General features: G+C 39.5%; 1 protein-coding gene across 5 annotated transcripts in view; it reads left to right on the top strand.

Moving 5' to 3' along the window:
- The window catches only part of LOC128026493 (tight junction-associated protein 1-like), a 91,118-nt gene that overhangs the window by 51,516 nt on the left and 25,088 nt on the right, over positions 1 to 14,514 (top strand). For 3 of the 5 annotated variants that reach the window (XM_052613692.1, XM_052613693.1, XM_052613691.1), the window contains 2 exons: positions 6,033 to 6,228; positions 8,290 to 8,318. The exons of the other annotated variants lie outside the window; for them this stretch is intronic. In XM_052613692.1, coding sequence (XP_052469652.1) covers positions 6,073 to 6,228; positions 8,290 to 8,318 — 185 coding nt within the window. In that variant the 5' untranslated portion in view covers positions 6,033 to 6,072. The remainder of the gene's footprint in view (positions 1 to 6,032; positions 6,229 to 8,289; positions 8,319 to 14,514) is intronic. 5 annotated transcript variants of the gene reach the window in all.

Raw genomic sequence — 14,514 nt, 5'->3', positions numbered from 1 at the left:
GCTTGCATGTAAAAATACTATGAAAGGCAGTGGGGACAACAAACTGTTTGGTTACATACATTATTCAAAATATGTTCTTTTGTGTTCATCAGAATATAGAATATTGTACAGGTTTGAAACAACTTGTGGGGGGAGAATGATGACAAATGTTCATTTTTGGGTGAGCTACACCTTTAATTCTTGAAATTCTGATCACTATTGGAGTGCATCTAACTGGGAGGCCTGATTTATCTTTGGAGCAGATGTCAGATTCCTCTGAAATGACACTATGCAACATCTGTGTAGGCATGTGATTGTGTGAAGGTCAGTATGTACTGTAATTTCATCCCTTCTGTTCTCTTGGAGCTGTAACCCTCACCCACTGTCATTAGTTCTGTCATGACAAATTTAAGGCTTAGCTGGAATGCTTTTTAGGGCTTGCAGTGTTTAAAAGTGTCATAAATCCAGAATTAAGTAAGTCCTGATAGAGCTGGAATCACTAGCCAACAACAGACACCTTCTAAAGCACAATCAAATGGTGTGAGGGATTCAACATACATTTTAAGTTACAGCATGTCAGAACAGATACTGCTGACTCTTCTGAGGTGTGGTGTCCTTTATGTAAAATTATTCGCCCCTCAGAAATTTCACACTAGGATCCTTTGCTTTTCACCCCTTATGTGACTTACATTAAAAGCATTAGGCCTTTTGCCCAAGACATTTATAAAATGTTGAATGTACAGGGAAACTTCTGTTATAAAAAGGACAAGATTCAGTTCTCGCAAAACACAGTTATATGAGTGTTGTCAAAAGACCCGGTACTTCGGTACCAAGTCGGTACAAAAAAAATGAAAATGTGACGGTACCAGGTTTCTTTAAGTACCGGTGGTCAACCCAGTTCTTGACACATACGGCGCAATGATTTCCACGAAGCAGAAAACGGAATCTCAGGACGGAATCTCAAAATCCAGTCATGAAAAAGAAACGGATATTTTAATATGGACAGTCACCGAATTTGTCAAAGTTAGCATAAATTAAAGGGGGGGTGAAATGCTATTTCATGCATACTGAGTACTTTTTACACTTTTAAATAGGGATGCACCGAAATGAAAATTCTTGGCCGATACCGAAAACCGAAAAAGAGAAAACCAAGGCCGAAAACCGAAACCGAAACACCGAAAGAAATTATGCCAATTATTAGTACAATTGCATTTATTGCTATGACCGTGTACTAGCTTTACTAAAATTAAGACATTGCAATTGCATAAATTAATATTAAAGTTTCAAAGATAATTACAATTTAATAACTTATTAAAAAAAAAACATAAAAATACATAATTACAAATGATGCAAATATTTATTAAGCACATTGCAACAATGCACAGTATAAAATAAAATTCAAACTAAAAATGTATCCCACTCATGTGTATATTTAATAATAATGTACAGGCCTACTGGCCTGCAGAAAGGTTTTAAAATGAACAGTTCTCTCATAAAAACAAAGTGCATTTAGGTGAAGTGCATTTGAAATTGTTCTCTGTAGGACTAGAAAGTGCATCACTTCTCCAGTATAGGCAAGAAGGTTGTCTCTTCTGGGGATGGGGACTTCAGACAGTTAACCATCTAGCTGTTGTGTGTGTGTGTATGTGTGTGTGTGTGTATATATATACACACACACCGCTTCTCCGTCTCCACGCGGGTTCTCCGCATCCAGCGCGGCCTGGATCATTTCTCGTGCGCGCTGCCTTATTTCCGCATCCAAGTAATGGTTTTATAACGCGGATCAAGCACATTCGCGATGAAGTGCAGAGGATCCGTCAAGATCTCAGTGAGACGTGTGCTAACAGACTCTATAAGACTGTACTTTTCTTTGTTTTTACTTCGTGGTCCGTCTTAATCTCTTTGTTAGGAGAGGCTTTAGTGCTGCGAATAAAGGAATAAGAAGAGAGAGAATGTTCTCACTGGTGTTAAGTGAATGTCGCGTGGAGCTCGTGGTCTGCGTTATGCAGGTGCACGTGCATGTCGCGGTTTCTGTTTGCGTCATCACAACATTTCGGCCGTGTTGTTTCGGTGATAAAAGTCTATCGGCCGAAAACCGAAAAAGCCATTTTCGGCCGAAAATTTTCGGTGGCCGAAATTTCGGTGCATCCCTACTTTTAAAGAGTTGGATTCCCATGCTAAACATGGACAAAGTTTCAAAAATTAAGCCGACGTTTGAAGGAGTATTTCTGTTCCAAAAATACTCCTTCCGGTTTCTCAGAAGTTTCGGAAAGTTTTTTTCGAGTATGGCTCTGTGTGACGTTAGATGGAGTGGAGTTTTTCTTATATGGGTCCTAAGGCACTTCTGCTGGAAGAGCGCGCGCTCCCGTATAGCAGAGCACTGAGAGCACAGACATTCACTGATCAGAGCGAGAGAGTCGCGAAAAGTCACAAAAGAAGTGTGTTTTTGGTTGCCAGGGCAAGACAACCCTGCACAGATTACCAAAAAAACAAAACAAAAAACAGCATTAAGGGACCAGTGGATGGAGTTTATTTTTACAGAGCATCAACGGAGTTGTGCAAGTTTTTGTGTTTGTTCCCTGCATTTCAAAGATGCTTGTTTTACAAACAAGGCCCAGTTTGACGCTGGATTTGCATATCATTTATTTCTTAAGGATAATGCAGTCCCAACGAAAAAGGGTCACGATCGTGTGTTGGAACCGCAGGCGGTGAGTAAAACTGCTTCAAATAGCTCTGTATTGTTAACTTAGGGTGTACTCACACTAGCCAGTTTGAACCGTGCCCGAGTGCGTTTGACCACCAAAGCGCGGTTCGTTTGACTAGTGTGAGTGCTCTGAACCGTGCCCGGGCGCGGCTCGATTAGGCCATGCTAATCTTCTCTGTATCGATCCAATTTTAGTATATGTGCCGCCATCCTTAGCTCCGCTCACACGTCACGCCTCCAGCCGGTCGTGTTTTTCCGGGTAAAATTGGTACAGACTATCTTTCTCTTATGAATATAATAAAACTAAAGACTTTTTGGAGTTATTAAGGATGCAGTACTACTAGGTAATAGATACTCAAGATTAACAGGATATTGAGTGAAAGCGAGCATTTCACCCCCCTTTCAACCCCCCTTTAATAAAATCAAATCTCCATATGGACCAGTATCTGTAAAAGTTGGTTGATATATGAATCCTGCATGTTCTGCAGGTCTCTGTGTGAATGAATGAATGGTTTGTTTACTACATAGACTGAAGTGCGGGACGCTTGCAGTAATTTCAGCATCTGCCGTCTCAATGAGGACATAAATACATAAACAACATCACCAGACCTGTTCTGAGTCACTTCACAAGCATTTTACCATTTCATTTAAGTAAAACCAGTGTCAGTTTAAAGGTATTCACGGCAACTAATAAGCAGAGGAGTTGAATCGGTTGTGTTAGATGAGGTAGACTGGGCTCATCTGCTGGGCATGTTCTTAAATGTGACATCTTTCATCTAGCACAGTTTTAAGGCAGCTTAAATTGCCTTTTTAGTAACTTAATGACTTAACTGATGACATAACTAGAACACTGCAATGCTCGTAGTTACATTCACACTTTGCTATAAAATGACACTGGCTACAGCACACACTGTCGCGTTTGTGTGCAATTGAAGAGCAGTGCGACGAGCACAGTATACTGGCTGACAGAACAGGAAAAAACTTTTTTACTGACATATAGCCTGACAACATCTTATCTGACCACAGTTCACTGTTGCTCTACTGAAGCTTCCTCGTCACCTGTACCTTTTCCATGCTCATTTTACTAGGGCCTGGCACTGAGGTGAAGATGGTGTGTGCCTCTGAAAGTCTGTTTGATTTTTTTTTAAAGATGTTCTCCATCTATATAAACAATTATTGTCAAAAAAAGAGACAGAAGCAGCAGTTGTGAGTGGGGTGGCCCTAGCACCGCCCCTGCATTAATGCGTTAAACTGAAAAAAATTAATTGACTGCTTTAACGCTAAATTTTACAGCACTGGTAATGTCTTTAATGTATGTTTTGAAAATTTATGAATATAAAAAAACAATTGTTATATTTATGTAAAGACATGGGAAAAAAAATAATACGTTTTTAGTTTTTCCTCCCCTGCTATACCGAAAATGTACCATGACTTCAAAACCGATGTATGTACCCAACCATCATGTTTAATATCTAATAGATAGAAAGATGTTTACATTATTGTTGGTGTAGGAAGATTTTGAACTTGAGACCAAAGGTTGACAGTGAATAATAAGAGACCTAGTCAGGTAGAGGTTAAAATATATTATCAGTTGGTGTATCTGCTTAAAGTCAACATCAATTTGTAAGCCGGCATTTACGAACGCATTTAGTTCTACTTGCTGTGTATCGTTGTTTAGGCCTGGTGTGTATTTTGGGTAGAGAATGACATCAGGAGGGAAAATCAGTTTGCCAATAAGTGGCACATTTTGGCAGTGACGCCCTCACGTGTGTATGTGTGTCCCAGCCGGTGACCCGCAGCACAGGGGACACCATTGATTTCTTATTGGCACCACACTGGGACACACCAGCCAATTCCCTCTTCATTTTTTCCCATTTTAACAGTCAGAACTATAAAAATAGCCACACCATTGAAGAAAGCTGCTCTCCTGCAGGGGAAGGTGTGACCCAGGAAGTAGTAGACAGAATCTGAGTGCTAACCATGACCTGCTATTGTGTGCTATGCTCTGGTTGAAGTGTTTAAGCAAAATGGAGTGATCTAAAACTTTACTTTCTTTCACTGACTCACACTTACTCTGCCATAAAGTGAATAGTTTTGTGAGTAGTGCCTCAAGAAACCACATGTCAAGATTAAATCGAATGGCCAAATATGTGAATATTGTATCAACAGGTTGAGGTTAACCTAGTTACTTGCAAGTGCTTAAACAGGATTTTATTTTGCCGCATGTGTTTGGAAGCTCTGTGCATTAACAGACGCAAGTGGGTTCATCTTACAATCCAATGGTGTTGCTGGATAACTTAGTTTGAACAGTATTAGATTTCTAAACAACATTCACAAATATTAATAACATGGGATGACAGTGGCCTTTGTTAACTATTATAAAAAAACATCTGTTAAATATATACTTCTGTTTTACATAGTTGTTTAGATCCCTAAAGATTCACCAGGGAGTGCAAAATTTAGCTTCGTTTGTGGTATTCTGGCATAGTCAATAAATGAGGTGAAAAATGATGTACTGCAGTCATAGACATTTCTAGAAGCCTGAGATTGCATTTCTCAGAGAACCCCGAGTTAGCTGAAAAACAGTAGGTCATTAATTCAATAACTTGATAAATCCAAAACTTGTTTTATTCGAATATGATTTAATATGATTTTACAAGTTAACCTAACTTTCATAGAGAAAACTCTTGTTTAAAATGAACTTTTGAGTATATTTCGATTGACAATGAAGATACTGTGGGTCAACCCTAGGTGCCTCTGTAAGTGATTGGATCCCAACAGCACACCCACTTTTTTCCATCCAAACATAGCTTCCTGTGATCAATAAGAGTCATGCAGGCAGTGGTTTAACAATTTCTCTATTGGAAACTAACTCCAACATGTAATCAATCACCCGCTTTAAAGCGATTCCACTTTTTCCATTGTGCCTCTATATTTGTGACTATTAGACCCTGTATCCGGTATCTCTCTTTGTCTTGCCTTACCCATTCTCTTTCCTCAATTTACCTCACATATTTTAATAGCACCCCACATCAGAGAAATATAGAAATATATACAGATGTTTGGTGGTTAAGGAGTCTTCTTTGCCCCTCGTTTTCCCTCTATCAGCTCCAGCTGTCTGTTACAGCCATAGCTGTTTTTTATTGGTTGTTGAGTTGTTAACCGCCCAGTGGTGAAGCTCTCATCAATGTCTATTGATTCAAACTGCTTTTTTTGACATTGCCGCTTAGAGAGAAAGAAGCAGGGTAGCACATTGGAGAGCGAGACAGGGGAAAGGGACAAATATTTTTGCACAGAACAGGGCTGAAGGCTACTGCTACTTTGGTTTCTCATGCTTCTCTCTCGGCAGGACTTACGGATGGTGTCTGGACCCACACTGATCTCCCAGAATGACGACTGCTGCTCCTGCCCGGAAACCGTACCGAAAGGCACCTCCGCAGCACCGGGAGACGCGCCACACTGTGCCAGTATTTCGAGAGGATGTTAGTGGGAGTGCCTTGCCATCCGCTAACCCTGCGCCGTCAGCCCAGCTTGACCCCTGCCAGGTAATTTCCCCCCGAAATCATGCATCTATTTTGCAGCGTACCCAGTTTACAGGCCCTTATACACAGTGCGCTGAGAGACCTGTTTGGTCGCAAGCGTCCGACAGCGAGCTGGATGTCTCAAGCCTGTCTAGCTTGGAGATCAATGTCCTCCCCCCACCAAAGATCTTTGGCCATGGTTCTTTTGGTGTGAGACTACCTCCAAAGGATCACCGGCAACAAAGAATGAACCGCTTTATAAGTCGTAGTGATGACCTACTGGCACTCTCTTCTGACAATGATCTCACTTCCTCTGAAAGCTCACAGCAGTGCATCCGAGGCAACTCCCCGTCACACTCCAGCAGGAGTGCGGAGCGCTCCTTGGTTTTCAAAGAGAAAGCGGAGATACTTGCACCCAAAGAAGAGCAGTGTCCACCACATGCAGCGCCTCTAATGCATGCCCATCCACCCAAGGGCATCCTCAAGCAGTCTCATCAGCTGGGAGTGTACTCTACCGACAGTCTGCGCAAGTCTAAGTCAGCAGAGATGTTAGGCCAGACGCGACGTCGTGGACGCAGTAGGAAGCCCAAAAGTATGTCCTTGGACAGGGAGAAGGGTGTACGAGTCTCTCCCATGGGACGTGCCACTTCCACATCATCCACATCTCCCAGCTCTATGCCACCAGATTGGAAGATGCAGCTTCTTGAGGAAAAGATCAAATTTTCTCAATTTCTGGATGAAATCACCTACCGGGTCCTGAGCCCAGCTAGTCTAAAGATGCTGCGTGGGAATCTTCCAGATCCAGCTGTATCTTCAAAAGGGAGCCAAATCAAGCAGCACAGCAATCCCCAACAACTTGAATTCAAGGAGCATCATGACAAAGAGCAAGAGCGGAGCCAACCTTGGGACAAATGGGCCACCCAGCATAGCACAGCCAGCAGGAAATCAAGAGAGGGAAGACCCAAGACATGGCACATGTCAGCAGGCAGTCAAGAGAGAGTGTCAGAAAGGCAACATGTTGATTCTCATCGCGAAGGGGCCCATCCCAAAGCCGAAGGCCTGATTTACAGTAGGGTGGGGGGCAGTGATGATTCCAAATGGGGTGACAGGACTCTACGGGGCATGCAACATCAGCCTCAAGCCCACCAGTTTTCCCGTATAGAAAGCAGAGCCCTGCAAAAGGACAATATAGATAAATCAGGTCTGGGTGAGATTCCCACCATTCGTGTGGAGGAGGAGAAAACACCATTATCAAAAGTGACTGCTTTTTCCATATTATCACAGATCAAGGTATGTCACTGACAACATTTTTGACTTTAACCCTTCCTCATTTGCAATCCACTCTTGCACTGAAGAATCTATCTACTATACTTAATGCCTTTAAAACAAAGTGTGCCTGACTACTATTGCAATATTGTTTCAGAGAATAACTAAATATTGTAGGAATTATCAGTTTATCATCCTCGCATTGATCCATGGACTTACTTCCCTGATGCATTTTGAAGAATGTTGACACTGCTTGTTAGAAGTAAAAGTAGTCCATATGATGCATGATTTGTGCACTGTATTTCCAAATGTTCTGAAGTCATACAATAATTAGTGTACTTCTAAAATGCTGTTTGCAGTTGCATGGACAATAACTTGCCATGCTGTGTTCAGTTAGGATATACATCAGATTGAATGAATGAAACCTCATTTGACATTTCCATGCGGAAGGTTTGAATATTGGCTTAAGCAAATGAGATTTGAGAGCTAAAGTGATTTATCTGAGTGTGACTTCAAACACTTGGAATAGTGCATGACTAGTATAGATTGCTTGTAGTGAGTCTTCAGAATGTCTTATTTTGTAAATAATTTTTTTTGGACATTTACATTTTCTGCTCTGTGGGACATAGTGGCTATTTTGAGGCCATAAAAAAATAAATGTTATGATTGCCCTATTGGTATAAAAGACAAATATACAGCACTGTGGGTATTAAGGAAATGTGAAATATTTATTGGAATATACAACTCTGATTCTTCTAATATTTATGTGTAAGATGATATTCAGTTTGCATATACTTAAAGGAATGTTGTTTCTTACAGGAGTCCTTATCAGATGCCGACAGGATCAAGTAAGTTGATTTTAGTCTCTCCATTGTGATGTTTTGAATTTTTTGTCTTCACAAATGTTGCTGAAGTGGATTGGCAGTGTTTGATTTTATTTTTCAATACTTAGATTTGTTGTATTATTTATGACATGCACTGAAGTGTTAACGTGTTAGGTGGCATTAGCATTATTTATTGCCTCTCGCCATTGTATGGCATAGCTGTCTAAGATCCAATTAGGGGACGCCTGTAAGAGATCACCAGCTGATTGGCCTAGAAGCTCCAGAAGGAAAGGGAGAGTCTTGGGCTTATGAGCAGTCAGAAGCTGGGCGACTGTCAGAATGACAAGCCGTGAGGTTTTGTAATTAGAAAAAGTGGCCACCTTTTAATGATATCAGACATCCTCTCTTCTACCCACTACATCTCAGGTGCTCACTGGGGTACTAGGTCGATTTCACTTTGATCAGAGACATCATGCCGCCTTTCCAGACTTATAGGGATTCCTAGGCTCCAAAACCAACCAGCAGATGCACCCTAACTAGTGACTGAGGTTCTGCTTTCAACACAAGGCCTGCCATTTTATCATGCACCGCATTAGCTTTCATGTTCTCTTCCTGCTCTGTGTTGCCTTTGTTGCTGCTTTTCTCCCACTAGCCAACGCTATAAAGTCTGCACTTTAGATCTGGTATAGCTTTAAAGTTATTCACATTTTTGTAACCTTTTCTTCAAGTTGCCACACTTCGACATCAACACACAGGTGGTGCTTGTGTGAATACTGAACTAAATGTGTAGGAGACAGTGGGAAGGGACTGAAAAGTACCTCAAGTATCACACATTTGGATCACCTTCAACTGCAAGGCTTTTGATGCCAAACTAAATTATTGTTTGACTAATTGGAAGAAATCCTTGTTTAATTTGGCTGGTTTAACCTGGTTTGACCAACAACACTGCCTTCAATAGAGTAAAGCACTTTTTTTTATGTGATACGGTCACCGTACATTAAAATGGATGATTTGGAGACCAAAATTTTCAGTGTGTTTCAAAGCAACCCTGTAAACTGTCTAAAAGTTAAGGCACAATAAAAAATGGTCAATTAAACCATTGCAATCCATCCCAGATTAGTCGCTTGTAGGATTGACAGGATCCTAACAGAGCTGAGTCTGACTTGGTGTTCCCTTCACCATCCCGCTCATGTGATTCCAAGCGGAAGCGTGCAGGACACGGTCAAGCAGGCGGCTGTATTGATTGACCTAGTTGTCTGTTTGGATGGTGGGTGTGGTCTGAAGATGGGTTTCTCCATCATGTGTTTCCAACTCCCTCTGTATTTCCCTTTCAGTATTTCCTAATGTACTCTACTGACACACAAGAGATTGCCTGTGGATTTTAGCACTCTGAGAGACCATTGATAAACAGTTACTGTACAATGAGCTCTTTATACTTCAGCTGATCTCTCTTCATCAAACATTGACTCCGTTCAGAACCTAGTGAGCTGCCTCATTGTCTACTGCCCACTTAAGTCCCAATTATACTTTGGTTTTAATGTAGACTAGATGTGCGTGTCACACAAATTTCGTCATCACCATAATTTGTGCATACTATACCCATGCAGCCAGATTATAATATCCATGCCATATCCATGCGACTATATTTTAACTAGTTTAACTCTAGTGCAAATATGTTTTTTTTTAAGCTTTTTTTTTGGAAAGGCTATCTACTGGGCTGTTCGCATATATTAGCATCAAATCTGAAGTATACTTTGGATTTTAGATTAATTGACACTCAAAAGTGACTGCTTTCCAATGCTTTACTAAAGCTGCAACATTGTACAGCACACAAGTAATGTTTTGCACCGATTTGTGATTGATTTCAGTAGAGTTTGATATTAGCATGTTGCTATACCATTCACATATCTTGTGTAAAGTAGTGAATAAAAAAAATAAATACTATTTTCAATGTTGAATGAGATGTTTCTAGTTGACAGTTCTTTCATTTTGTCTGCCAATTGTTTAATTTTTTTTTTCTTCACTGGGCTCCTTACAATGAACACTAATATTGACTTTGCCAAAATGGATAAATGTAATATTTGGCCAACAATCTTCCATTTGGAAGTTGCTGCCTATGGATGTAGCTCACTAGGTTTTGGAACAGGTCGAAAGATTTAAGTCCACTTTTTAGCTTGCATGGAACAGTGCGGCATCATTATCCTGATTCAGTGATGGAATATTTGCCTTCCTGGGGAAGCAAAACAAGAGGAGCTTCCAGTCCAAGTGTAACAAACGTTAAGCCCAGTCTGCATGTGATTTGAAAAGGCTTTTTCTGGTCCATTGGAATGGTTGTATATTGCATGTGCATATATAATTTCAAGGAATGCACTGATATAAATGCATGTATATTTATATTATTGTTGATCATTTTAGTAAGACTGACAGTCAATAACTATGAATCAAAATTGTATTGATTTATAATAGTGATCTTATAAGCAGTTTTCTATTGTTTTCATAAGAGACACATATTGGTAATGTGGGTGCGAAATGAAGCTTTGCACATCTCCATTGCAAGATTCATGTGACTTGTGTTGAGATGAATAGTGTCAAAAACAGCCATGTTCCACTCACTCATAGTTCCTGCCAACCAGTGCTGATAAATCTTTTCATTTTAGGATTCTCTGAGCAATTTACAAGCATATTGGATTGTATGTGAACACTCCATATACAGTAAACATTCTCCAGTTTCACTTTATCAACATATAAAGCCGCTTTTCTACATGCCTGAAAGCAGCAGACTGTATGCAAAGTCAGAAAAGTGTGACAGAAAATGAAAGCTGTATGTGTGATGGTTATCAGTTCAATGAAGTGGGGGATTTTCTAAACAGCTGTTAGGGTTTTGCAGTTTTTTGGTGAACGTGCCTCACACATTTCATTAAGCATCTTTTATGTCAGATGAAAAAAAAAGATAAAAAAGAAGCCAGTCTTAGTAGGCTGCATGATTTCAGGTTTTTTTTTTTTGTGCTTAGTGCTTAGGGGTATGTCTCTTAAAAGCACAAGCTCACTTTCTCTTTGCTTTTTTTTTTTTTTTTTTAACATTTATCTGTTCTTTTGTCTTGCTCCATTTGTGCTCTAAACGTGACTGTGAGCAGGCGATTTGCCACTAAAAAGAGTTACATTGGTGTATTTATAGCTTCAAACCCTTGCCCTCTTCTAGGTCTCTAGCATGAATCATTGATGTTCCTGTTGCTTTAAGCGGTGTCTCATTGGCAGGTGTATGAAGATTGGTCTGGATGTGTGTTTTGAGTGCCGCTCTCTGTGCTTCCTTCACTCTGAACTGTGAGAGAAACTGGAAAAACACAGAAAAGGAAAAGCTGTTGCATATTCTTAGGAATCTCGGCAGCCTGTCAATGAAAGATTTGATTTCTGTCAAATGGGATTTCTGTGTGTTATATGGCGCTTGAGCTGCTGTGTGGAATTCGATTCCCATGAGTCTGTCTGCTATCAATCCTCGTCTGATAACACAGTGATGGAGATTTGGAACATTTAGCTGATATGTGTTGGCTCACATGCTTACCCGTTGTAAACGTGTGCACTTAATAGACACTGATGGAATCAAAACACATTATCAGAGAAGCGCTAATTAACCAACATTGATAGTCATGAAAGTCATTGAAAGTCCTTATTTTTGCTGTTATATATAAATATTATCAGTTGTATAAGGCATATATCTTGATAATAATTAGTTAGCACAGCTTTCTGTTGCATTTTAAACACTGAGCTCATGCAAAAACGAACATGCAGCTCAATGTACTGTCACTTGCTCAGTTCTTATTAAAGGTGCTGTAGGGAACTTTTGTAAAAAAAATATTTTTTACATATTTATTAAACCTGTCATTATGTCCTGACAGTAGAATATGAGACAGATAATCTGTGCAAAAAATCAAGCTCCTCTGGCTCCTCCCAGTGATCCTGTTGCCATTTGCAGAAAGTAATGTGCTCCCGGTAAAAATCAACCAATCAGAGCTGCGGTCCGTAACTTTGTGTTCAAAATGTAGAAAAATGTATATAATAAGCGAGTACACCATGAATCCACTTTCCAAACCGTGTTTTTAGCTTGTCCTCAATCACTAGGGTGCACCTATAATAAGTGTTTATATTCAGACTATTTTAGATTGCTTCGGGGGTCCCGCGGCGGAGTAACCCAGTACCTTTGTGATTCTTCATAGACATAAACAGAGAGAAGTAGTTCCGGCTACGATGTTCTTCCGCAAGACGCAAGCAGTTCTGTTTATTAACCGCTAGAGCGTCAAAAGTTCCCTACCGCAGCTTTAATTAATCCTTAAAATTGGTCTGCAAATTAGACTGAATTGAATAGAGGAGTCAATGGTCTGAATTCTGAACTGAATCAAATTCTCACTACCTTTATAATGTTAAGTGTGTTTATGAAGTCCAAAAGGAGCTAAAATGTATAATATTTTACTCCTTCATGACGTTAAAAGAAAAAAGTGAAATAAAGTAATGGGTTAGCTTGAATATTTTTGAGATTGGGTATGTTTATACATAAACCCATGTGATAATGAATAAAATCTAATCTTCCCTGAATGGTGGAGCGTGTCTAAACTCCCATCGTTACACCAGAGTTTAATTACTCTTTTGTGCTTCAGGCATCAGGAAGTGTAAATGCCTCCTGCTCAGGCTTTCGCTGGTCCTGATAAGATTCTTCATTAAGTTTGAAGCACTTGATAGAATTGTTATGAGAACAGGTTTAACTGTAAGAGGTGAAGCTGTGATCAGCAACATGGTTTATTTTACTGTTTCCAAAAAAAAAGAAAAGAAAAAAGACTGCTATCAAGTTTTGTGCTTTTCTTTGTGTAATAATTAACCAACTGAATTTGATAGAAGATGCTGCCAGATTACTTTTAAACGAGCTAGATTGAGTAAAGCAGAATTAAATTGTATTATGCAGTTTCTATCATCCATTTACATTTCATATGTCTTCGATATTTTTAAATAGAGACATTATATTACATCAAGTATGTTAATGTAAAGAAAAGAATGCCATACAAAGTCTGATTAAAGTAAATTAAGGCATGTTTGACACTGGTTTTCTTTAAATGAAGGCAAGAACAAACCGTATTTATCCATTTGAATTTTTATGCAGGATATCAAGTCAACGTAATAAACTGCGGTTTCAGCAACACATCGTTTTTATAAAAAGTATTAGATTTAAATTTATTCATTTGGCAGATGCTTTTCTCCAAACTGAATTACAATGTATTATTTAATGTATTAAAATGACATACTGGGACATAGTGATTACAAATGAATCAGTTTTGAGTAAGCTCACTGAAATAGAGACATGGAACTGACTGAAAGAAATTAATCAAACTCATTAAATTAGCCAAATTAAAGCAAACTTTCACAGACTAAGAAGGTCTTTTTGCGATTTCGAATCTACTCTAATGACCCAGTTGTCAGGAAGCTTAAATAAAATCAAATAAAGTCAATGTGACATTCACGTTTTTTGAATGAATTGTTTTACTGCCTGCAGAATTCCACAGAAACTCGTAAAATTTTGTAAGTAGTACTACATTGATTTAAAATGTTGTTGTAGGCTCTGCCTCTATTCGTGTTTATTATACTGTATACAATTAAAAATAATGTATTATGTAAGTTAAATGATGACTTAATGGTGATAACGTATTAGGGGAAATCTGTGGAATTATATCAGCACATGAAATGTGAAATAAATTGTTCAGATTAGTTCAGTTATTACTCTGAATAACTCAACTATTGATTCTGTGAGGAAAACAAGACTATACAGGCTAGTTCCAGACTTCCCTTTGTCATTCATATCTGTTTCTCCAAAAGTCTGATGCTTGACATATAAATGGAAATCCACCCCCAAAAGCTGCAGTTGCCCATTAAGCACCACAGAGCCAGTTACACACACACACTGCTCCTGATCACACTTTCACACACCTGCATGGCTAACACTTAACTCGCTCTCTGTATGCACAACAATTAGCCTAATGTTGTACTGCAGAGAACCTTTTAATCATCGGGCTCAGAATCGTTCAGTGTTTTGCACACATGTAGTTTGTGCGTCAGGCTTGGAAACCATGCCTCAGCCTCACCAGTCCCCATTTCATCACCTTCAGGTTGCTTGAAAGTATTGTGGATACGGTTTTCTTTGGAGTAATTGGCAGCTTTCAGGAGTCTTGGCTGGGGTGTA

Source organism: Carassius gibelio, chromosome A13, assembly GCF_023724105.1.
Source record: "Carassius gibelio isolate Cgi1373 ecotype wild population from Czech Republic chromosome A13, carGib1.2-hapl.c, whole genome shotgun sequence".
NCBI lineage: Eukaryota > Metazoa > Chordata > Actinopteri > Cypriniformes > Cyprinidae > Carassius > Carassius gibelio.
This window is presented reverse-complemented; position numbering and strand designations above follow the sequence as displayed.